The sequence below is a fragment of the Hemitrygon akajei genome, chromosome 13, assembly GCF_048418815.1.
Source record: "Hemitrygon akajei chromosome 13, sHemAka1.3, whole genome shotgun sequence".
Lineage (NCBI taxonomy): Eukaryota > Metazoa > Chordata > Chondrichthyes > Myliobatiformes > Dasyatidae > Hemitrygon > Hemitrygon akajei.
The window spans coordinates 37,586,311-37,613,025 of NC_133136.1; the positions used below are offsets into that span (position 1 = coordinate 37,586,311).

General features: G+C 41.5%; 1 protein-coding gene across 3 annotated transcripts in view; it reads right to left on the bottom strand.

Moving 5' to 3' along the window:
* The window catches only part of LOC140737772 (ADP-ribosylation factor-like protein 15), a 212,791-nt gene extending 199,630 nt beyond the window's left edge, over window positions 1-13,161 (bottom strand). For all 3 annotated transcript variants that reach the window (XM_073064403.1, XM_073064402.1, XM_073064401.1), the window contains exon 1: window positions 13,029-13,161. In XM_073064403.1, the coding sequence (XP_072920504.1) occupies window positions 13,029-13,082 (54 nt within the window). In that variant the 5' untranslated portion in view covers window positions 13,083-13,161. The remainder of the gene's footprint in view (window positions 1-13,028) is intronic.
* Between the last annotated feature and the right edge of the window lie 13,554 nt (window positions 13,162-26,715).

Sequence of the window (26,715 nt, forward strand, 5' to 3'; positions counted from 1 at the left end):
CATTATAAGACAAAGTAGACGATGGTGGACTTTAGGAAGACTAAGCCTGCATTGCTTCATGTTAGTATTGATAGCAAGGATGTGGATGTGGTGAGGAGCTACAAGTACCTGGAGGTGCACCTGGGTGAGACTTGAGTGGAGCACCAACACAGAAGGCAGTGTACAAGAAGGGCCAGAGTCACCTCTACTTCCTGAGGAGACTGGGGTCCTTTGGAGTATGTTGGCCTCTCCTTCACATGATCTACCAGTCTGTTGTCACCAGTATAATATTCTTTGTGGTGGTGTGTGGGGCAATGGCATCAACACGAGTAATGCCAACAGGCTCAATAAACTGATCAGAAAGGCTGACTCTGTTAAAGGAGTCAAACTGGACACTAAAGGCTGTGGTAAGACAAAAGACCCTATGGAAAATCCTGGCAACTCTGGACAACGTTTACCATCCTCTGAATGCTACCTTGGCTGAACAGAGAAATTCTTTTAACAATAGACTAAGACAACAGAGCTGCCCCAAAGAGCGCTGTATGAGGTCATTCTTACCCTTGGCCGTTAGGTTCTAATATGAGTCAACTTATAGCCGGGGAAGTGATGACCCCACTCCTGTTAGACGGTGGCAACTTATTTTTTTTATTCTTAATGCTTCTCTTCTAATATTTATATCTGTGCACTTGTAATGCTACTGTGACACTGTAATTTCCTTTGGGATCAATAATCCAAATGTTATAAGACCATAAGACATAGGAGCAGAATTACGCCATTTGACCAGAGTCTGCTCTACCATTTCATCATGCTCGATCCAATTTTCCTCTCAGCCCCAGTCTCCTTCCTTCTCCCCATATTCCTTCATGTCCTGACCAACCAAGCATCCATCAACCTCTGCCTTAAAAATACTTAAAAGACTTGGCCTTTGCCACAGGCAGCTGTGGAGAATTCTAAAGATTCACCACTCTCTGGAGGAATTCCTCATGTTACGCATAGCATACAGTAACATACAGAAAATATAGTAATTTTATAAATAAACTAATCACCCATACTTAGCTTAAAGAATCTTAAGAAAGCTAGCAAAAGTAGAAGTGACCTTAAATCCATCAGAATGTTTTAAAATGCAACTGGTAAAACTGATGCCCTTTATATCACACACCACACACAAGCGGACTTTTAACTGTACAAGATTATCCAGCAGGTCTCTTTGGCTCTATTAAACCTGGAAAAATATTTCTGAAAACTAATGCTTTGCACAGTAAATGAACTAACTAACCATGTATTACACAGTAAAAGATATCACAAAGTACTGAAGAAAATCTGTAACTTAATTACCAACTATACTCAATGGCCACTTTTAGGTACACGTGTATACCTGCTCGTTAATGCAAACATCTACCAGTCAATCATGTGACAGCAACTCTATGCATAAAAGCATGCAGATGTGGTCAAGAGGTTCAGCTGTCGTTCACACCAAACATCAGAATGGGGAAGAAATGTGATACAAGTGACTTTTACCATGGTGTCTGACAGGGTGATTTGAGTATCTCAGAAACTGATCTCCTAGGGTTTTTGTGCATAAGTTTCTGGAGCTTACAGAGAATGGTATGACATTTTTTTTTAATTCAGTGAGCGACAGTTCTGTGGGAGAAAATGCCTTGTTAATGAGAGGGGTCAGAGGAGAATGACTAGACTGGTTCAAGCTGACAGGAAGATGACAGTAACTCCAATAACTATGGTGCACAAAGATCTAATAAATAAAATGGGGGGGGAAGTGTAATTGATTTTTTTAAGACTAGTTAGCTAAGCATATATAGCATTCAAAATCCAATCCAAGTATAGGAACATGTAAGTTAGGCTTACAAACTGAACAGATGAATCACAACAAAAACAACAGCAGTACAACAGGGAAGGTGGTTTATTTTGGTACAGGAAGTTGCTTACATTGTAAAAAGCAAGAAAGTAACTGGGTGAAGGAGCAGGAAGATCTGGAATTCAGATAAGCTTTGACCTTTAGTGATTTGCACAAATTGGTAAGACTATGAGGAATGCAAATAAAATATTAGTGTTTACTTTGAGGATTTGAGTACAAAATGTTATTTGGAATGCTGTCACTTTTCTGATTTATATGCCACTAAAAAGATAATGAAGTGCTGGGCAATTGTGGGTGGAACCATGAAGAAAGATCAAGTACAGTGCTACAAATGTGAAAATCTCTGTCATAATAGAACAGGTGAAGCATTAATGCATATAAGGTAGGGCTAGATATAGAAATAAAGGAACAGAGAGAAATGGAAGGAAGGTAATTCAAAAGTAACTAGAATAAGATCACACATATTACACTTGTGGGAAAATATTACAGAAGTTCATCTGAAAGTATGGAATATTGTTAATTCAAATTTAGAAATTAGCAAATATACATGTGGAAACTCCATGTGGAAAGCTATGCCACAATATAGTTATAATTCTAACTGTTTGCCAAATACCCACTCCTTCTTCATATCCAAGTCAAATGTTAATGATAACATAATGCACAATACTGATGTCCTATTTATATAAAACAAGACACTTCAGTTGTGCATCAACATCCTTGCAACACAAGATTACTTTTCCCCCTCTCCTGATGCCCCTACAGTCCTCCAACATTTGTCCCCTCTCCCGTAAACTCTGCCCAGCCCCACACCTTTGTCCCCCTCCCCTTTCGATCCACTCCCTACATACATAGTCCACTCACTCTAGTTTCAATCGCCATTCAACTCTCCCTAATGGTTTCCATTTCCTCTTCTGTTTATCTGTCCAGCAATGGCAGCCCTTTGTATTCCTTAATCATCTCTTCCCAGCAGCTGCGTCCAGTCTTCAGAATGCCCTTCCTCCATCTATCATTTACCTGTCGCTTCATCCCAGCTCCACTTCTGCTCCCCACCCCTAAATGACACCACCACTCACTTCCAATCACTTCAAGCACTGTCTCACTACTCCCCTTCTCTTTATTCTGGCCACATCACCTCTCCACTCTCAGTTATGATAGAGTTTCAAGCCAAAACAATTCCTTTCCTCCCACAGATGCTGCTCGGCCTACTGAGTTCCTCCAGCAGATTGTTTGCTGCAAATTTACTAAGCAGAGGTTTTTAAATTGCATGTAGCAAAACCTACAGGACTATTAGAGATTGAATTATAAGATGTATCTAATTTAGCTAACTAAAAGCTATGTCATAAGACCATCAGACATAGGAGTAGAATTAGGCCATTTGGCCCATCGTGCCTGCACTGCCATTCAATCATGGCAGATTCTTTTCTCTCCTTCTACAAGACCACAAGATATATCATGGTACAAGATCAGTGCTCAACTTTATACAATGCGCAAGTTAAGTTCTCTTTATCAAACTACTCAGAGTGCATTAGAATCAGGTTTCAGGGCCCCCAATTCAAAACTACTCAGAAATCTTGGGAGATCAGAACTCCAGAAATAACTAATGGAAAAGCATCAACTATCATCAACACGACACCAAGATATCCTAAATCTTCAAAATAAGAACAAATCCATGATCGTATTTGAATTGTTCATAAAAAAATAGAAAATCTATTTTCAAAATCAGTTTGGAGCTGTATTAGACACAATATTGAGATGGCAAAGAGAAGGAAGATTGTGAAGTCATAGCTATTAATTGATCAACACACAAACACTTAACACAACAAATCACAGCAATGACAGAAAAACAGTTAACAAATATACAACAGGCAATAAACCAAATTTCAAAAGAAAAAAAATTATGGAAATTAACAAGGAAAATTAGCAAGGAAAAGAGAGAAGAATCTAGAGAGGGCAACATATCCCCATCTGGTGCATCCAACAATAAAGAGATAGCCAATTCGTTCTTCCACTCAAACCTTGCCATCAAGTTTCAAAAGTCTGTGTCCCAATTGCTTCCACTGTTTTCTTCTAATTGCTGCTTTCACACAACCTAGTGGCCTAAGTCACAATACCAAAACTCACACATTCTTTATGTCTAAATGTCAATAAAACTTGAGTTGTAATATGCCAGCCCCCATGTCTTCTATAAAAACCCCTCAAAATTAACTATCAAGTCTCTTTTCAAACAATCTTCCATGCTCCAAAGGAGGAAAACTCCAGTTGTTCTGGCCTCTCTGTAATAGAAGTCCTTTGAACATTTACCCTTCTAAACCTACTCTCTCCAAGAATGTGCCACCCTTTGCATTCTATTGTACCTAGTTATAGCCCAACTGTTCAAAGTTTAGTGTTATTACCTGTCTTTGGTACTCAATATCACTATTTGCCAAATCAAGCATGCATCATGCTACTTTAATGGAATTACCAACTCATTCTGCCCGCTTCAAAGGTGTGCATTTATTAATTCACTTATCCCACTACTTGCACAACACATGAAGAGGCAAAATAAACAGAATTTCACATTTTTTCCACTGACAGTTCCATACTTTTGTTCTATGCACATACCAAATTATGCCTCATATACAGAAGTTCACATTATCTATAAAACAATCTGTCTGACTAGATCACACTGAAAGTATCACTACTAAGAAAATTCAAAGATACTTGCAGAGGTGGTAAATGAAATATAGGAGGATAAAAAAATAGCAGCTTCACCAAATAAACTGAAGAACAAACAAGTTCATACTAATCATAAACATGTTAAGCACAGTAATGCAGCCTTTCAGCCCACCTTGTTCATACCAATTGTGATGCCCACCTATGCCAATCCCATTGACTAGCATTAGGTCTCTCTATTCCTTTCCCATACGGCACCTGTCCAAATGCCTTTAAAAGTTCTAATTGTATCTGTCCCCACCACCTCCTCTAGCAGCTTGTTCTGGATATTCACCATTCACTATGTGAAAAATTTAACCCTCCGGTCTCTAAATTTCTCCCCTCTCACCATACACCCAATATCCTCTCATTTTAGATTATTTTCCTCAGGAAAAGAACTCTAAACACCATAAAATATAAACAGTATAGCACATTACAGGCCCTTATGTCCATAATTTTGTGCCACTTTTTAACCTAGTCCAAGAATTAGCCTAATGCTTCCCTCCTGCATAGCTCTCTATTTTTCTATCATCCAGATGCTTGTCTGAGTCTCTTAAAAGCCTCCAATCTATCTGCCTCTACCTCACACCTGGCAACATGTTCCACACCCACCACTCTGTGTGTTTAAAAACCTTAACATCTCTGCATACTTTGCTCCAATTACCTTAAAATTATTCATCTTGTATTATTCATTTCCGCTTTGGCCATCCACTGTCAATATATTTATACTCCTTAATCTAGTCACCTTCCATCCTTCTTTTCTCTATAGAGAAAAGCACTTGCTTGCTCAACCTTGCATTGTATGACAATCTCTAATCCATGCAGCATCCTGGTAAATCTCCTTTGCACCCTTTCTAAAGCTTCTACATCCTTTCTCTAATGAGGTGACCAAAACTGCACATAATATTCCAAGTGTGGAATAAATTCTTCTCAGGCTTCCAGCCAGGTACAGCTGTCAATTTTAACCAACGTTTCAACAACAAACTCCACCATCTTCATCAGGGATAATCCCTAGGCATGTTTCATCCAATGGTGTAAATAACACCGTCATCCATCCCTTCTGATTGGTTAGTCCTCAACCAATCAGGTTTCCACTATCCCACCTTGTTTACAATCAAATTCCAGTTCTTACTTCAAGCAAGTCCTTCATATCTTTGTTAAAATTCTTATCCTCTAGACTTATTTCAATGGTTTCCTTCACCATGTAGTCCCAAAAGCCATTGGCATGGCACAGTAGTTTTGTGCCAAAATAAATAATCACATGCAATGTTCTGCAACCGCCGATTTCTCCAGGTAACCCAGATGGATGTACCTCCTATGCTCCTTGGTGCAAGGTTCCACCGTGCATCCTGTCTGGCCAATATACCAGTCATCCTGAGTCAGGTCAAAATTGTTGATTTTGAGTTGTTCACAGCTGGTGTAATTCCCTGCCTTCTGAAAAGACTAGGTTTTCAGGTTTCATCAGATCTGAACCAGAGTTAGAACACCCTTAAATGTTTGCAGCACAAAAGCAAGGTATGAATTTATTTTTCAAATTGTAAAATTTGCATTTCTGCTCAAGTTTGCTCCCTATACGGGACAAAGATGACCTGGGACTCAGAGCAGCTGGCGCTGCATTCTATCAATGTTTTGCTGTAACCTGTGTGAACCTTCTGCACAACACAACCAACAACCATGGAAACTTACTAACCCACTTCCTTATCGAAGTCACAAAGAGAAAGGGTTTCCAGATCCCTATAGATCACTACTGGTCACCAATGTTCCATCTACTACCGCTCTCTCCATTCCGTGGGAAAGCAAATTCTGAATTCACACAATCTAGGTTCCCTGCATCCCATGCCTCCTGACTTTCTGAATAAGCCTACATGGTGAACCTTATCAAATGCCATACCAAAATCCATACACAGTACAGTCGGCTCTCCTTATCCGCGAGTTCCGCATGCACAAATTCAACCAACCGCAAATCGAGAAAACCCGGAAGTGATCTTCCAGCACTCATTCTTCGAGCATGTACAGACTTTTTTTCTTGTCATTATTCCCTAAGCAATGCAGTATAATAACTAGTTACATAGCATTTACATTGTATTAGGTATTATAAGTAATGTAGAGATGACAAAGTATACGAAAGGATGTGCGTAGGTTATTGTGGATCGGGATCGAAAAGAAAATCAAAAGTTCTCTTACTAAGCAAGTTGGAACAGCTACATCCAGTATTATTTAGCGTCAGTTAGTCAAATGTTTGTCTTAGAAAATAGTATATATTTTACCTTTCTATGCAACACTTAAACATATATATTTCAATAATTAAACCACTGCGTTGTTTAGTAATAATTGTAGCTTTCATCGGGGCAGAGTCTTTCTCACTTTATCCTTTAAAATTGTTCTGATCATTGACCGACTGTTGCCTAACAATTTTCTAACGACCGATTGCGTTTCATCTCTTTCCAATCACTTTATTATTTCCACTTTATTTTCAATCGTGATCGTGATTATTTTTGTGAACAGAAACACAGTGGATTCAGAGCTCCGCCGGGTCCTAAAGACCACTGCTCTGAAAAGTTAAATAAGGTCCAGGGTTCCTCTGGGTCCTAAAGTCCACCGCACTGACAGGTTAAATAAGGGACTTGAGCATCCAAGTTTTTTGGGATCCACGAGGGGTCCCAGAACCAAACTCTCGCGGATAAGGATGACCAACTGTATACCACATCCACCACTCTACTTTCATTGATTTGTTTTGTCACATTTTCATAGAAGTCAGAGGCATGGCCTACCCCTCACAAAGTCGTGCAACTTAAGCTAATCAACCTATGCTTCTCTAAAATTCTCATAAATCTTGTCTCTAAGAATCTTCTCCAATTGTTTGCCCACTGCTGACATACCGCTCATTGGTCTAATCCCCAGCATTATCACTATTACTTTTCTTGGATGAAGGAAAGGCAATTGACACCTTCCAATCTTCTGTTACTACTCTTGTGGCTAATATGGATGCTAAGATAACTTCCAAAAGGTCCAGCAATCTCTTTCCTTGCTTTTTGTAGTAACCCAGGATGCAGTATATATCACCTTGGGGACTTAGCTATCCTAATGTTTTACAAAGTTCTAGCATATTTTCTTTCTTAACATTGATATGTTCCAGCATATTAGCCTGTTCTATACTGTCTTTAGAGTCAAGGTCCCTCTCACTGGTGAATAATGCAGCAAAGTATTTATTAAGGACCTCATCTACCTCTGACTCCAAGCATATTTCTTTTTTTATCCTTCATCCTTTATCCTACCTTCATTCTAGTCATTCTCCTGTTCTTCACATGTGTGAAACTGAGGTTTTCCTCAACTTTATCCAAGGCTTTCTCATGTCCCCTTCTAGCTCTCCTACATCCCTTCTTGACTACCTTACATCTCCAGAGCACTGTCTGAAAGAAGTATGCTTCTTTCTTCTTCTTAACTAAATGTTCCACATCTTTTGTCAACCATGGTTCCTTCACCCTACCATCCTTTCCCTACCTCAATGGGACAAACTGATCTAGAACCCCATGCAAGTCTTCCTCAACAACCCCCACATTTCTGTTGTGTGTTTCCCATGAAGACATCTGTTCACAATTTATCTTCCCAAATTCATACCTAATGTCATAATAATTTGCCTTCCCCTATTAAATACTTTTCCATATCATCTGTTCCTATCCCCACACAAAACTATGGCAAAGATCTAGGAGCTGTGGTCACCATCATAGAGCTGATCATCTACCAACAGATCTGTCAACTGACCAGGGTCATTGTCTAGTATTAGATCCAGTAATCAGCTTATCTACATATTGCGTCAGGAATCCTTCCTGGACACAGCTAACAAATTCCACCCAATTTTGCATTAAGGAAGTGCCAAATATTAGGGAAGTTGAAGTCACTCACAACAACCCTATTATTTTGGTACCCTTCCAAAATCTGACTTCTGATCTGCTTGTCAGTGTCTGTTGCTATATGGACTATTATTGTAACTAGAATACTTCCAATAAAGTGATTGCACCCTTCCTGTTTGTAACTTTCACCCATACTGACTCAGTAGATGATCTCTCCAGAACATCCCCTTACCGTAGCTGTGATACCACACCTGATCAGCAATGTAACTCCTGCACCTCTTTCAATCTCTCCCCGTCCTTTTTGAAACATCTAATCACCAGAACATATGCAGTCATTTCTGCCCTTGTGACAGCCAAGACTCTTGAATGGATGCAACATCATAGTTCTATGTACTATACCCCTCAATTTTATAAACCTTTATGAGGTCACCTCTTAGCTATATTCTGATGAGAATATAGAATCCAACAAAAGTAAACATAGTATTTCAATTAGGCTCCACATAGGATAGGAATGCAAATCTGGACTCTAAAACATGAAAAAAATTCATAAAAATTATACCAGAGCAGAAACATTACTGCTGTTAGCATAAAATTGAGCAGGATAGAATTTGTCCCCTTTGAAAAAGCAAATGCAACACAGAGATCTTTTCAAATTGTGTGTGGATTGGACAGAACATGAAAGAACATATTAACAGTCATTTGGAAAATCCACAAATAGCACTAACCAAACAAGACAAATTATGAATAAATCTGGAATGAAACAGAAAAATCTTACTTGAGCTGGTTAGAATGCAATGTTCTTTTTTCACAAATAGTGAAAACTACAGATGTCATACAATTGGAAAATTTAATAGTTATTAAAATCACATCAATGAGTTGCCAAAACACTAAATAACAGTATTTTCTAGTATAAAGGAAAATCTATTGCCTTCTCAACATCCTAAATGGTACAAAACTACAACAATAAACTTCCTGTGGATTTGCTCCTTTTTTATTTTAACCTCTAGTCCTACTATACACAGATCTCTGCATTTCTCGAATTCTAGCCTGATTCTTCACAGATTTCCTTCATCTTACCAGTGCACCATTATGATCCATTACCAAATAACAGTGTGTAAACTTAGCAAGTGTAACCTACAACTCAAACAGATGACATTTCTGCTAAAATCTTAAGACTCACTGGTGAAGAGCTTCAGTCATGAATCCATCATTTAATGATTCAGATCTGGGAGAGAACAACCAGATACGTTAAGCCTGCCCACCTCCAAAAAAGTTTGATGATGGTTACCACCAAAGGATCTCCCACTTGCCCGCCACAAGGAACGTCACTGTTAGCACCTTCTCCAAATCCTCCTCCCAGTGACCAAACTACTGTCCACCAAATCACAGTATGAATTTTGTTCATCTAGTTTCATAATGTACTTCATCTTCACCAGGCACTATAGGTAGTCTTCAACCCCCCCCCCCCCCCCGCCAACCATTCCAGTGTAATTGCTCAACATGTTGCTGTCTCGTGCTAGTGGTTAGCAAGAAGACGACAAATTCCTCAAGAAGGCAGCAAGATGTATTGAGGAGGACAAAGCAGTTTATGGACTTCAATGACTAAATTCAATGAGTTCATGGACTAAATGGACCTCAATGACGCTTTTGGCAAGATTCAACATGAGAGAATTATCCAATAGGTTACAGTCCATGAAATCTGAGACAACTTGGATCCAAAATTGGCATAGTAATAAGAGAGAGGGTGTTAGTGGAGGGCAGTATTTTTTTAAATGATTGGAAGCCTGTGACAAAAAAAAAACAGGGATTGATACTGTTTGTTCCAATTAACAGCTTGATTATGGTGAAGACATGATTTGTAAGTGTAGATCACACAAAATGCAGTAGTGTCAATAGTGAAAATAGTCAGACTAGAGAATGTCATTGATCAGTAGCAAAGATGGGCAGAGCAATGATAGATGGAATTTAATACTGACATGTGCAAGGAGGGCAAACTCCAAAGTAATGGAAGCACTGTCATCAAGAGGTGACCTGACAGAGGTGTACAAGATGATGAGAGGAACTGATTGTGTGGATAGTCACAGGCTTTTTCCCAGGGCTGAAATGGTTGCCACAAGAGGACACAGGTTTAAGGTGCTGGGGAGCAGGTACAGAGGAGATGTCAGGGATAAGTTTTTTTTACTCAGAGAGTGGTGAGTGCGTGGAACAGACTGCCGGCAACGGTGGTGGAGGCAGATACGATAGGGTCTTTTAAGAGACTTTTAGATAGGTACATGGAGCTTAGTAAAATAGAGGGCTATAGGTGAGCCCAGTAATTTCTAATGTTCGGCTCAACTTTGTGGGCTGAAGGGCCTGTATTGTGCTGTAAGTTTTCTATGTTTCTATGTATGTTCAAGATAGACAGAAAACTGTTTCTGCTATTAAGGGAATCAAGGTTACACTAGCCTAAAAGATTAGTAAGTCTCTTGTTGAATGACAAAGCTGGTGCAGGCCTACCCTTGCTACTTCTGTCTGTTTTGCTCATGAATGTCCATTCAAATGAATGGAATGTCAAACCCAAAGCTGATTGTAGTTTACAATGCTCAGGATTCTCAGCGAGACGTTGCTTGTACTCTCCGATATACCAGCATGCAAAGTAGTACATCCCAGTCTTGAAGAAGGTATCAGTACATCTGGGACTTCACTCTGCGAGTGACTGAATACAAACTGCTTGCCATGATCGCCATCATCTCCTATTGTTCTGATAGGAAAAAAAGGGAATGGAGTAGTCTTTCCATGCAACAACATGGATTCACAATTGGGAGATGGTAGACTGTTAGTCGATGTTGATTTACAACTAACCAAGAAGTAGAAATGAAATCTAGGAACAGAGGTTCATGCAAACAATTTGAAGCAGAGATGTATGAAATTCTGGGAGTACAAGGTGATGAAAAGTTGTATGATGCATGACTGCAGACAAGGGTGCTAACATTAAGTACTTGAAGAAAAATAAGTGAGGAAACAAATAGGACACAAATAAAAAAGTGCTACATAAGCAGCTTCTGTAGAGAAATTTGCTAGAAACAACCATGGTCAAAGACCATAATTACCTACATCATATGACACAGCACATAATAATGATGATGACAATGACGACAAATAGCAACAAAGCCAGAAAAGGATTATTTGAGTTCTCACAGCAGTCCCACTGAGTTAGAGGAAGTGCAGCATCAGAATTTTATATTCATTTCTGTGGTGGGGTTGAACGTAGAAAAGCAGTCGACCCACAGGTCTCCTTGATGGGGAGTGAAGATGTATGGCAATTGGATGTCCATGGTTAGAATGAGAAGGATGAGGTGGCAAGAGATTGGACAGTGATAAAGTGATGATAAGCATGGCCTTCAGTTTAATAACATGCAAACTTCATAAAACATTAATGCTGGTTATTCAACTGGTAAAGCATGCAACAATGTTTCCAACTCGATGCTTCCCATAATGTTAGTGCGCAAGTGTATAATATTTAAAAAATCTAAATCTATCTTCAATGAGCTGTCATATCATCTGAAATTCAAAACTTACTCAGTTTACCTTTTGTAAGTATTCACATCTACAAACAGGTTTTACACGTCACATTTTAGAGGAAACTCAAGCTAGTCAAGCCAATGTTATTCTTCACCCCGACTAACAAAATTACCCATTTCTGTTTGAAGTACACAGTAAATTTGAATATAATGCTCTGCCAAACAACCTGAAAACCAGAATATTTTAATGTGCCAAACTGTAACTGACAAAGGTAGTTAAATGTAAATATTTATAGGTAAATTATTTTTATTTGTACACACTTTAGTATAGCTGTAAATTGTTTTTATTTCATAAGCCAACAATTCTACTACAATGTTTATATGCTACAGCCATATTGTTAGATTTTAAACAGCAGAACTGAGAATTGTTAATCAGGATTCAACTGAAAAAGAGCTAATAAGATTGATGGATAAGACGTATCTGTGTGGAAGTTTCAGAGAGAGTGGGAAAAAGAATAAAAGAATGTTGTGGGGGAGGTGGGTGGAATGAAAGAAATAAGAACAAGATAGACCAAAGGGCCTGAATTCCACGCTCCATAACTACATGGTGGTTGGAGACAGGCAAAAGGTAGCGGTGTGGTGCGGAGGGGGTATCAGGACAAGAGGCAAGTTAGTGGTGTGGGGAGTTAAACGTCTTGTGGGTAGTGGAATTGGGAGGAAGGGACAAGGAGCGCTTGTGGTGTAGGAGATAGACAAGCAGCCGCGGTCATGGAGAAGGGAGGGATGGACAAGAGAGCGGAGGTGCAGGAAACAGGGACGATGAGGAGGGATGGAGAGAGGGACAAGGAGTAGCGGTGTTGGGGTGGTGTGGGGGAAGGGGAAGGGGGCGGGGTGCAGCGGCGTAAACAGGAGGAATCCGGGCCAGGCCTACCCTGCGGCCGGTCTTTCACTGTTGCTCCCCAGCACCCGGCAGGAACATTCCCTGCACACGCCAGTGGGACCCACAAACAAACAAACCAACCAACGGTAAAGACGCGTGGAAAATATCACCCCCACGCCCTCCCTTCCGTCACGCTGCTTCCCTGATCCCGGTACGCAGTCCACTCCACCCCCCGAGCCCGGAGTAACCCCTACCGAGTAGACGCCGATCCTGCACACGGCCGCCGACAACTCCAAGCACTGGCCCATGGCTGCGAACAGTGGCGCCACCTCCCAGAAAGCAGCGGCCGCGGCCCGAGCTCCGGGGGGGGGCGTGGCCTGGAGCGCACCGCATGCGGAACGGGGCGGGGCCACGGCGCGCGGGCACGGGCACGGGCACGGGCACAGGCACGGGCGCCGCGGCAAGTCTCTCCTCGGCAAGAACCAGCTCCGAAGTGTGAGCAGCTCCCTCCGTCGGACGATGCACCGCTGGACAGGATGCCCTCTACGTCTATGTGGGGGAAAAAGAGCGATGATACCAGACAGGTTTCCCCACTTATGTACCAGCTTATGTACGTGTTGATTTGACCAGTGTACTTTGTGTTCCCCACTAGGAGTTAGCAAAGACCATTCCAGTGCTAACTATATGACATTATGGGTAAAATGGTCACCCAGATTCTATGGTTGTCAACGTTAATGGAATTGTTCTCTTGAAGATGAATGAAGAATGACGCTAGAAATCTGAAATAGTGGAAATATATTGTAACATACACACGTCTGTAGGCCTCCATGGTCTGAATAGACCATGGATTTGCGCCTTGGAAAGTTTCCAGGGCGCAAGCCTGGGCAAGGTTTTTTTAAAAATGGAAGACCAGCACTTGCCCAAGCTGCAAGTCTCCCCTCTCCACGCCACCACCGTTGTCCAAGGGAAGGGCATTAGGGTCCCATACAGCTTGGCACCGGTGTTGTCACAGATCAATGTGTGGTTAAGTGCCTTGCTCAAGGACACACACGCAGCTTCAGCCAAGGCTCGAACTAGCGACCTTCAGATCACTAGACGAATGCCTTAACCACTTGGCCATGCACCAACATACACAAGTATGTATACATATGTATGTATGCATATGCATATAGTATGTATGCAGAGGTGCAATGAAAAAACTTGCAACAGCATCATGGACAGATAACATCAGATAAGCAGCATTCACAAGAAAACCTAATTATACACAAGAATGCAATTAGAATAAAAACAACCAAAGCCCATTATAGTGCAAAGTAATCAAAGTGGTCAGATTGGCACTAAACTGTAGTGATTAGTTTTCACCAAATGGTTAAGGGAAGTGACTGTTCTTGAACCTGGTGGTGTGGGTCTTCAGGCTTCCGTGTGCCTGATGGCAGTTGCAAAAAGATAGCATGGCCGAAATGGCGGAGATTTTGACGACAGACGTTGCCTTCTTATGTGATAATCTGAACCTCCTTAACTTCCTAAGTAAAGACACAAACAGAAAACGCTGCAGCTGAACAGGTCAGACCACACTGCTGGAAAGAGAAATGGAGTTATTGTTTCATATGTGTGTCAATCCAGACAATAGTGCTAATTTTACATTGCACAGAATGCATGGGGAAAAGCACTTATCCATGATTAGCAAGACCAGGTCAAATGGGCAGGTAGGTGGAGGCTCAGTAGTCTCACCCCCCCCCCCCAAAAAAAGAAATTACGACAGAGACAGGATCTAGGAGGCATGCCAACATAATGAAATTCACCAGCAACTTCAATATATCCGCTCCATACATTGGCCATTTAAGGGATAGGGTAAGGATATTTAAGGTTCAAAATGCCACACAACTCATGGACAATTATGTAGCAATGAAACCAGCTCTCCAATCTGCTTCTGAAACAGCAGCCCATTAAAGGGCATTGGAAAAAATCAGGTTTTCATTCTCCACAACATCCTCCAAACCCTTTGAAAGGATAAGCCGAACATCCCCAGCTACACCTAGCCGTGTTAGGTGGGCTATTGTTCACGTGCCCAATAGCAGAATCCTAAAATAGACACCATTTTAAACTCTTGTGATGGGGAGCAATCATGATATGGACAGAGGAAAGATTCAAGGAGGTGCTCAAATCATCCTTGAAGAATTGCAGTATCTCCACCAACTGCAAGGAAAATGGCACAGGAGCATTTGAAAAGACACTGAGAGCCTCAAGGCTACGCATAAGGAGTACAATTGTGAAAAAAAGATTACCTCACCAACTATCTGCCTGTCTTGACAGCATTTGCCCCACTCATGAAAAAGTCTTGTTCTATCAGGCACCTTCAAACTTTCAAAATTGGAATCCTTGAACCCAAGAGGCTATTTAAGAAGAAAAAGAAAATCTGCATCAGTAATAATATTGTGTGGTGTATAAATGCTGTTTGAAACACCAGGCTCAAATTCAAAATAGAACCAGAGATCTTGTACAATGAATTGCATTCATGATACGTACATGATACAATACACATTTTTTCTCAGCACAATGCAAAGACCTGTGACTACAACATTTGTGAATCCACAAATCCTTGCATATTTGGACAATCTGTGAGCAATAGCACAAAATACCAGTATATATCAAAGTTAGAATGAAGGTTAATGGAACATGAGTAAATAGAAATTTTCCAGTAGATATAGGCTGCAATATATAGAAGATAAGAAAAGAATAAATTATGAACAGCAGCAAGATTGAGACAAGAACAAAGGAAACTTGTGTAAGTCAGAGGGCTGGGACAAATGAGGAATGTGTTACTAAAGCTGACACATTCTGTATCAAGTCAACACTTGAGAGCAAGTTTGGTGCTTAGAACATAGAACAGTGAAGCATAGCAACAGGCCCTTGGAGGCATACAGACAGAATCATAGAAACGTACAGCACAGAAACAGGCCCTTCAGCCCATCTGGTCTGAACCAAGCCATTTAAACTGCCAACTCCCATTGTACTGCGCTGGGACTATAGCCCTCCATAACCCTGCCATGCATGTACCTATCCAAACTTCTCAAACATTGCAATCAATCTCGCATGCACCACTTGTACTGGCAACTTGTTCCATACTCTCACGACCTTCTGAGTGAAGCAGCCTCCCCTCAAATTCCCCTCAATCTTTTCATTTTCCTCCTTAACCCATGACTTCTAGTTGTAGTCCCACACAAGTGGAAAGAGCCTGCTTGCTCTTACCCTATCTATACCCTATTTACCCATTTGACGGCCCAGTCAGCGGCAGGAGCAGGCCACAATGATGAGGTTTCTTGCAGGTCAGTGACGTTCATTTGAAAGTACGAAAGGTACAAGTGGGGTGACCATTGTTGTGAATAGGCCAATAGTGAGAGTAGGAGTGTCAGGTGTTGGCTCTACGGAGGGTTCGGCTCAAAAGAACCACTGGCTTTGAGTAAGCTTCTGGTAAGGTTCCCTCCCCCCGATTACTGTACCTAGTTTGTTCTTCATGTCAGATGTTGGAGTTCTGGGAGACCCAGAGTCTCCAAGGGAACTATAGCTGCATGAAGTACATCCAGCTGCAGCTCCTTGAGGACCATGTTAGGATCTGAAGCAGCAGCTGGATGACTTCCAGCTTATATGGGAGAGTGAGGAGATAATTGAGCAGAGTTACTGGGAAGTAATCACCCCTAAGTTGCAGGATGTGAATAGTTGGGTCAGGAGAATGTGAATACGCAGTTAGTGTAGAGCGCCCCCGTGGCCAATCCACTCAATAGTAAGTATACCACTTTGGATACTGTTGCGATGGAGACTGGGTTACATAGGTCCGTGGTGCAGATGGGAAGAGTGATAAGGGACTCAATAGTCAGGGAAACAGATAGGAGATTCTGTAGATGTGAAATGGTTTGTTGCCTCCCTGGTGCCAGAGTCAGCGATGTCTCTGATCGCATCCACAGCATTTTGAAGAGGAAGGGAGAGCAGCCAGATGTCTTGGTACATATTGGTACCAGTGACATAGGAAGGAAAAGCAGAGGTCCTTAAAAGAGAATTTAGAGAACAAAAGCTGAGAAGTAGGACCTCCAGGGTAATAATTTCTGGATTGCTGCCTGTGCCATGTGCCAGTGAGGGTAGAAACAGAATGATTTGGAGGATAAACGCGTGGCTGAGAAGCTGGTGCAGGGGGCAGGACTTCAGGTTCTTGGATCAATGAGATTTCTTCTACAGGAGGTATGAACTATTCAAAAGTGATGGGTTGCACCTGAACCCAAGGGGGACCAATATTCTCATGGGCAGGTTTGTTAGAGCTGTTGGGGAAGGTTTAAACTAATTTGGCAGGGGGGGGGGATGAGAACCAAAGTGAAGGGACTCACTATAGGACGGATAGGAAGAAAGTAAAGATAACATGCAGTCAGACTGTCAGGAAGGGCAGTCAAATGATAGGACAAGATTGTAGACAGCAGAGTGAGTATCAGTGGATTAGAGATGTAGAATCAAAAAGAGTAACAAATATAGTATTCAAAGTGTTATATCTCAAAGCATAGAGTACAAGAAATAAGGTGGGTGATCTTGTTGCACTATTACAGATCGTTGAGTATGACGTTGTAGCCATCACTGAATTGCAGCTGAAGGATGGTTGTAGTTGGAAGCTAAATGTCCAAGGTTACGTGTTGTATTGGAGGGATATGAAGGTAGGCAGAATGGGGTGAATGGGCTCTGCTGGTAAAGAATGGCATCAAATCAGTAGAAAAATGTGATATTGGATTGGAAGATGTTGAATCCTTTTGGGTTAAGAAACTGCAAGGGTAAAAGGACCTTGATGGCAGTTATATACAGGTCTTCCAACATACTGTAGCTGGGATGTGGACTAGAGATTACAACTGGAAATAGGAAAGGCATGTCAAAAGGACAATGTTATGATAGTCATGGAAGATTTCAACATGCATGTTGATTGGGAATAATCAGGTTGGTAATGGATCTCAAGAAGGTTTGTTGAATGCCTATGAGATGGCTTTTTAGAGCAGTTTGTCGTTGAGCCTACTGGGAGATTAGCTATACTGGATTAGGTGTTATGTAATGAACCGGAGGTGATTAGGGAGCTTCAGATAAAAGAACCCTTAGGAGGTGATGACCACAATATGATTTGAGTTCAACTTGAAATTTAATAGGGAGGAAGTCTGACGTAGCAGTACTTCGGTAGTACGAGAGAGTAGTTGGCCATACTAAGTTGGAATGAGATGCTAGCAGGGATGACAGCAGAGCAGCAATGGCATGAGTTTATGGGAAAAATGACAAAGGTGCAGAATAGATGTATTTCAACAACAAAGAAATATTCAAATGGCAAAATAATACAATAGTGGCTGACAAGGGAAGTCAAAGCTAATGTAAAAGCAAAAGAGAGGACATACAACAAAGCAAAAATTAGTGAGAAGACAGAGGATTGGGAAGCTTTTAAAAACCTACAGAGAGCAACTAAAAGAGTCATTAGGAGAGGAAAGATGAAATATGAAAGCAAGCTACAAACAATATTAAGGTGGATAATAAGCTTTTTTCAAGTATGTAAAAAATAAGAGATGAGAGTGGATATAGGACCACCAGAAAATGAGGCTGGAGAAATAATAACATGGGAAAAGGAGATAGCAGGTGAACTAAATGAGTACTTTGCATCATCTTCACTGAAGAAGACACTAGCAGTGTGCCAAATGTTGAAGGGTGTGAGGGAAGAGAAGGGAGTGCAGTTACTATTACAAGGGAGAAGGTGCTCAAAAAAGCTGAAAGACCCAAGTTACTTGGGTCAGATGAATTGCACCCTAGGGTTATGAAAGAGGTAGCATTTGAGATTGTGGAGGCATTAGTAATGACTTTTCAAAAATCATTGGACTATCACATAATGCCAGAGGAATGGATAATTTAAGAACTCCACTCTTTAAAGAAGGAGGAAGGCAACAGAAAGGAAATTATAGACCAGTTAGCCTGACCTCAGTGGTTGGGAAGATGTTGGAAACAATTGTTAAGGGCAAGGTGATGGAGTACTTGGTGACACAGGACAAGATAGGACAAAGTCAGCATGGTTTCTTAAGGGAAAATCTTGCCTGACAAACCTATTGGAGTTCTTTGAGAAGATTACAAGTAGGATAGATAAAGAGGATGCAGTGGTTGTTGTGGTATATGGACTTTCAGAAGACATTTGACAAGGTGCCACACTTGAGGCTGGTTAGCAAGTTAAGAGCCCATGGTATTACGGGAAATTTACTGGCATGGTTAGAACATTGGCTGATTGGTATGAGGCAGCAAGTGAGAATAAAAGGATTCTTTTCCGATTGGCTGCCAGTGACTAGTGGTGTTCCACAGGGGTTGATGTTGAGGCTGCGTCTTTTTATGCTGTATATCAGTGATTTAGGTGATGGAGTAGATGGCTTTGTTGCCAAGTTTGCAGATGATATGAAGATTGGTGGATGGGCAGCTAGTGTTGAGGAAACAGGTAGGCTACAGAAGCACTTAGACAGATTAGGAGAATGGGCAAGAAAGGGGCAAATGAAATACAGTGCACTTTGGCAGTTGAAATAAATGTACAGACAATTTTCTAAATGCAGAAAAAAAAATCCAAAAATCTGAGATGCAAGGGGAATCCTTGTGCAGAAAACCTAAAGGTTAACTTGCAGGTACAGTCAGTGGTGAGGAAGCCAAATGCAATGTTGGCATTCATTTCCAGAGGTCTACAGTACAAGATCAAGGATGTGGTGCTGAGGCTTTATAAGCACTGCTGAGGCCTCACCTTGAGTATTGTGAACAGTTGTGAGCTCCTCATCTAAGAAAAGAAGTGGTGACATTGGAGAGGGTCCAGAGGAGGTTCACAAGGATGATTCCAGGAATGAAAGGGTTATCATATGAGGAATGCTTGATAGCTCTGGGTCTGTACTTGCCGGAATTTAGGATGAGGGACAATCTCATTGAAACCTTTCAAATGCTGAAAGGCCTAAATAGAGTAGATGTGGAAAGGATCTTTCCCATGGTGGAGGAGTCTAGAAAAAGATGGAACATACCTCAGCATAGAGGAGTGTTCATTTAGAGCAGAGATGCGGAGAAATTACTTGTGAACTTATGGTATTTATTACCACAGGCAGCTGTGGAGGCCAGTTTGTTGGGTGTATTTAAGGCAGAGCTTGATATGCTCTTGATTGGACACTGCATCAAAGGCTATGGGGAGGCGGCCAGGAAATGGGGCTGAGGAGAGGAAAAAAAAGGATCAGCCATGATTGAATGGCGTTGCAAACTTGATGGGCCAAAATGCCTAACTCTGCTCCCATGTCTTATGGCCTTATATCCCTTATAAATTTGCATACCTCTAGCTCATCTTAATCTTCTAAATTCCAAGGAATAAATTCTAACCTAGTCAAACTCAGGTCCTCCAGTCCTGACAAGATCCTAGTAAATTTTCTCTGTACTCTTTCAGCTTTATTTACATCTTTCCTGTAGGTAGGTGACCAAAACTGTGCACAACACTCCAAATTAGGCCTCACCAATGACTTGTACAAATTCAACATAACATCCTATCTCCTATACCAATACTTTGATTTATAAAGGCCAATGTGCCAAAAGTTTTTTTTAAATGAACCTGTCTACCTTTGACGCCACCTTCAATGAATTATGGACTTGTATTCCCAGATCCAATTGTTCTTCCACAATCCTCAGCACCCTACTGTTCACTGTGTAAAACCTGCCCTGATTGGTCTTACCGAAGTGCAACACCATGGACTTGTTTCCATTAAGTACCACCTGCCATTTTTCAACACACTTTTCTAGCTGGTCCAGATCCAACTGCAAGCCATAATAGACTTCCTTGCTACCCACTACACCCCCAATATTATTGTCTTCTACAAATTTGCAGTTCCAGTTAACCACATTATTATCCAGATCATTGATATAATGATAAATAACAACAGACCCAGCACAGATCCCTATGGCACTCCACTAATTACAGGCCTCTAGTCAAAGAAGCAACCATCTCCTACCACTTTCTGGATTCTCCCATAAAGCCAGTGGCTAATCCAATTTACTACCTCAGCTTGAATGCTGAGCGACGGAACCTTCTTGACCAACTTCCCATGCAGGACCTTGTCAACTGCCTTGCTAAAGTCCATGTAGACAACATCCACTGCCTTACCTTCATCAGCTTCCCCGGCAACATTCTCTTAAAAACGCTATACTATTGCTTGGACATGATCTACCACACAGAAAGCCATGCTGCCTATTCTTAATCAGTCCATGCACATCCAATACTCTGGTCCCTTAGAATACCTATAAAGATCTTTCCCACTACTGATGTCAGGGTCACAACCCTACAATTTCCTGGTTTATTCTTAGAACTTCTTTTTAAAAGCAGCGGAGCAACACTGACTACTATCCTTCAATCCTCTGTTACCTCAGAGTTAAATATCTCTGCTGGGGCCCCAGTAATATCTGCACATGCCACCCACAGGGTCAGAGGGAACATCTTGTCCACCTTAATTTACCTTAAGACAGCAAACATTTCCTCCTCTGTAATCTGTCCATAAAGTTGACACCACTTTGCCTCATTTCTATAGGATCTGTGTTCATCTCCGGAGTAAATACAGATTTAAAAAAAGAACAGATCCCCATCTCTTTCAACTCCATGCATGGATTACCATTCTGATCTTCTGGAGGACCAATTTTGTCCCTTGAAATCCTTTTGCTGTTAATATATCTAGAATCCCTTAGGATTTTCCTTCACCTTGTTTGCTAGTTAAAAAAAAAAACCCCCTTAAAAAGAAGTCCTGACGAAGGGTCTCGGCCCGAAACGTCGACAGTGCTTCTCCTTATAGATGCTGCCTGGCCTGTGTTCCACCAGCATTTTGTGTGTGTTGTTTGAATTTCCAGCATCTGCAGATTTCCTCGTGTTTGCTCCAGATTTCTTTCTTAAGTGTTCTCTTGCATTTCTTGTACTCCTTAAGCACCTCATTTATTCCTACCTGCCATGAATCTCAATTTTTCTCTTTATCAGGGCCTCAATATCTTTTGAAAACCAAGATTCCTTAAACCTGTTATCTGTACCTTTTATTCTGACAGACACATACAAGCTTTCTGCTTCCAAAATTTAATTTTTCAAGGCTTCCCACTTGCCAAGTACATCTTTGCCAGAAAACAGCGTGTTTCAATCCACACTTGCCAGATCCTTTCTGATACCACCTCAACCCAGGGACCAGACCCAACTTTTTCCAGATTTACTTTGAAACTCATGGCATAGTGATCACTAGATGTAAGGTGTTCCCTTACACAAACTTCTGTCACCTGCCATCTCATTCTCTAATAGCAGATCCATTATCACACACTCCCGTTGGGACTTCAACGTACTGATTAAGGAAACTGTCCTGAACACATTTAATAAACTCTATCCTTCTACGGAATGGGAATCCAGTCAAAGTGGAAAGTTTAAAATCACCTACTTTAACAACCTTGTGTTTCTTGCAACACCTATGATCTCTCTACAAATGTCTTCCTCCAAATCCCTCAGACCGTTGGGTGCTCTGTGATATAGCCCCATTAAGACCATAAGATATAGGAGCAGAATTGGCCATTTGGCCCACCAAGTCTGCTCTGCCATTTCATCATGGCTGATCCAATTTTCCTCAAAGCAAAAATCTCCTGCCTTCTCCCCATATTTCTTCGTGCACAGACCAATCAAGAATCTTTCATACTCTGTCTTAAATATACATAAAGACTTGGTCTCCACAACTGCCTGTGGCAAAGAATTCCACAGATTCACCACTCTCTAGCTAAAGAAACACTTCCTCATCTCCATTCTAAAAGGACACCCCTCTATCCTAAGGTTGTGATTTTTGGTTTTAGACTCTCCCACCATAGGAAACACCCTCTCCATATCCACTCTATTAAGGCCTTTCACCATTCAATAGGTTTCAGTGAGGTCACCATTCATTCTGGCACAGAGCCATCAAAAGCTCTTTCAAACTTGGAAACCGAAGGGTCTCGGCCTGAAATGTCGACAGCGCTTCTCCCTATCGATGCTGCCTAGCCTGCTATGTTCTACCAGCATTTTGTGTGTGTTGTTCAAACCTGGAAATCATTTTTGTGAACCTCCTTTGAATCCTCTCCAGTTTCAGCACCTCCTTTCTAAGGGGCTAAAGACTGCTCACAATACTCCAAGTGAGGCCGCAGCAGCACTTTAAAAGTCACATACTTACATCCTTGTTTTTATAATCTAGTCCTCTTGAATTGTATGCCAACAGCACATTTGCCTTTTTCCACCACAGCCTCAACCTGCAAACTAACCTTTAGAGAACCCTGCACAAGGACTCCCAAGTCCCTTTGTGCCTCAGTTTTTTTTTGTATTTTCTCTCCATTTACAAAATAGTCAGCCCTTTCATTTCTTCTTCCAATGTGCATGACCATACATGTCCCAGCACTGTATTATATCTGCCATTACTTTGCTTGGAGCTTTTAAAGTAGCCTTATGTGTGGCCCCTTGTCAAAGGCCGCCTGAAATTCTAAGTACCAATGATCAACCAACTCTCCTTTGTTTATCCTGCTTATTATTTTTCCCAAAGAATTCCAACAGATTTGTCGGGCAAGATTTTCTTTTGAGGAAACCATGCCATCTATGACCTAATTATCATGTGCCTCCAAGTACCCTGAGACATCATCCTTAATAAATGACTCCAACATCTTTCCAACCAAACAGGTCAGACTAATTGGCCTACAATTTACTTTCTCCTACCCCTCTCCCTTCTTGAAGACTGGAGTGACATTTGCAAGGCTCCAGTCTTCTGGAACCATGCCAGAATCTAGTGATTCTTGAAAAGTCATTACTAATGCCTCCACAATCTTGTCAGTCACCCCTTTCAGAACTCTGGGGTATGCACCATCTGGTTCAGGTGACTTATCCAATTTTGAACTCTCAGTTTCTCAAGAACCTTCTCTATAGTAATGGTAACCTCACACACTTCATGAACCCTGGAACTTCCACCATACTGCCAGAGTCTTCCACAGTGAACACTGATGCAAAATACTTTTTCAGTTTGTCTGCCGTTTCCTCATCCCACATTACTACCTTTCCAGTATAGTTTTCCAGTGGTTCGATATCCACTCTCATCTCTCTTTTACACTTTATGTATCTGAAGAAATATTTGGAATCTTTAATATGATTGGCTAGCTTACCTTTGTATTCCATCTTTACCTTCTTAATGACTTTTTTTAAGTTGCCTTCTGTTGTTTTTTTTAAAAAAGCTTTATCAGTTTGGGAACACCACTAATTTTTGCTCTATTAGATCCCCTCTCTTTGGCTTTTACGTTGGTTTGACCTCTCTTGTTAGCTACAGTTGTGTCATTTTGCCTTTAGAATACTTCTTCCTCTTTGGGATGTATGCATCCTGTGCCTTCCGAATTGCTTCCAAATATTCTGGCCGTTGCTGCTCTGCTATCATCCCTGCCAGTGTTCTTTTCCAATCAATTCTGTCAACTCTTCCCTCATGCCGCTGTAATTCCCTTTACTCCACTGTAATATTGATACACCTGATTTTAGTTTCTCCAGCTCAAATTTCAGGGTGAATTTGATTCTATTATGATCAATTCCCCACCCTGAGGGTTTTTAAAAAAAATCTTAATCTCTCTAATCAATTCTGGTTCATTGCACAACATTCAATCCAGATTAGCTGATCCCCTGAAGGGCTCAACCATGAGCTGCTCTAAAAAGCCATCTCATAGCTCCTCTAGAAATTCCCCCTCCTGGAATCCAGCACCAACCTGATTTTCCCAATCTACCTGCATATTGAAATCCTCCATGATTACTGTAACATTGTCCAGTAATGTGGTCTTACCTTTCTTATTCCTCAGTTCTACCCATAACACCTGACTTGACAAGTTCAGTCTATCCCAACTATGCACTGCCATGACATTTTCCCTGACTACTATTGCCACCCTTCCATTAATCCCTCCTGCTCAGTTGAGTTTAAAACAATGGAACCCCAGAATGCTGAGCTGCCAATCCTGCTGTTCCTGCAACCAAGTCTCACCAGTGGTTACAATATCATAATTACAGGTGTTAATCCATGCCCTGAGCTTAACTATCTTTCCTATGATACTTCTTGCATTGGAATATATGTAGCTCAGGATATTAGTTTCACCATACTAAAACTTGTTCTGAAGAACAAGTCTCCACAACCTTTCCATTTTCTGTTCTGGCACTCAGGTTCACTCCACCCCACCCCACCCCACCCCCTTGTGCAGCACTAACAAATCTTCCTGCTGGGATATTAATCCTTTTACAGTTCCAGTGCAAACAGTCTCTTCTGTACAGGCACCACCTTCCCTGGAAGGGAGCCCAATGATCCAAAAATCTTATGCCCTCCCTCCTACATCAGCTCCTTAGCCATGTGGTAAGCTGTATAATCTCCCCATTTCTGGCATGTGGCATGGGTAGCAAGCCTGAGAACACAATCCTCCAGGTCCTGCCCTTTGACTTAGCACCTAACTCTCTGACCTTACTTTGTAGAATCACATCACTCTTCCTACCCACGTCATTGGTACCTACATGGACCACGACCTCAGGCTGTTAACCCTCCCACATAAGAATGCTGAGGACTTGATTCAAGATATCCAGGACTCTGGCACCCAGGAGGCAACATAACATCTGGGAATCTTGTTCTCATCCACAGAACTTCTTCTGTTCCCCTAACTAATGAATCCCCTATCACCACAGCTCACCTCTTCTCTGCCTTTCCCTTCTGAGTCAGAGCCAGACCCAGTGCCAGACTTTCTTCGGTTAGGTCACCCAGAACACCCCCCCCCCCCACCACCCCCAAACAGTATCCAAAGTGGTATACCTGTTGTTGAGGGGGATGGCCACAGGGGTACTCTGCACTTTACACTTACTGACTGTCACCTAGTTTCCTGTGTCCTGCACCTTGGGTGCAACTACCTCTATATACATCCTATTTATCACCCCCACTTCAGTCTGCCGAATGATCCAGAGTTGATCCAGCTCCAGGACCAACTCCTTAATGCAGTATTAGAAGCTGCAGCTGGATGCACTTCTTGCATTTGTAGTCATCAGGGACACTGGAGGTCTCCCTGCCTTCCCACATCACGAAAGCGGAGCATTGCTCTATCCTGCCTGGCATCTCAATTGTTCTAACTGAGCAAATGTAAAGGGGGAAGAATCATTAACTGGTGGGGGAGGAGCTCTATCCAGCTCTTTTGTCTTCTCTGACTGAAGCCTTGAAGAGCTAAAGCCTAAAGATCTCCACTCTAACTCTGACCACTCTGATGACAGCCTTTCCAAAAATGGCCGCTCTGCTTGCCCCTGCCTTACTTTAATTTGTTCTTGCCAATCAATCCCAAACACTGATTGGCCGTTGCTCAAAACACCAAACTGCCACAAGTTTCAGCCTTCTCTACTCAATCAGCAAAATCGAGAGAGCTACATCTTCTCAGGTTTCCCATCTCCCATTGGCCGTTACCCTTCAGCCCACTATTTAAAAAAAAAATTCACATCACGCAGATCAGGCTCTCATGAATAGTATTATAGAGCTGAAAGGTCAACAAATGAAAGTTTGGTTTCTTTCAGTTATATTCTTATACATCATCAGAGAATAATTTTACAGCATCATGGTAGCTTCAGCAGAAAGTACTGATGTACAACACCAGCTATAGGAGTTAGTAACCTTAATAGCAGATGAAAATCACCAGCTTCTCATGTCTCCAGTATCTTAAAAGTTTCTCATCAGAAGCACGGGACGATAGTGCAGCCTCTGGTCATTATTTCTCACTTTGGTCTGGCTATACAAGTGAAAAACAGCCAAAGCAGCATCATTATTTGAGAAAGGGGAAAGGGATAGATCAAGCCATTAAATATCAATTGGTCAATGATTAACCAAAAATTTGATAATATATATTGAATACATA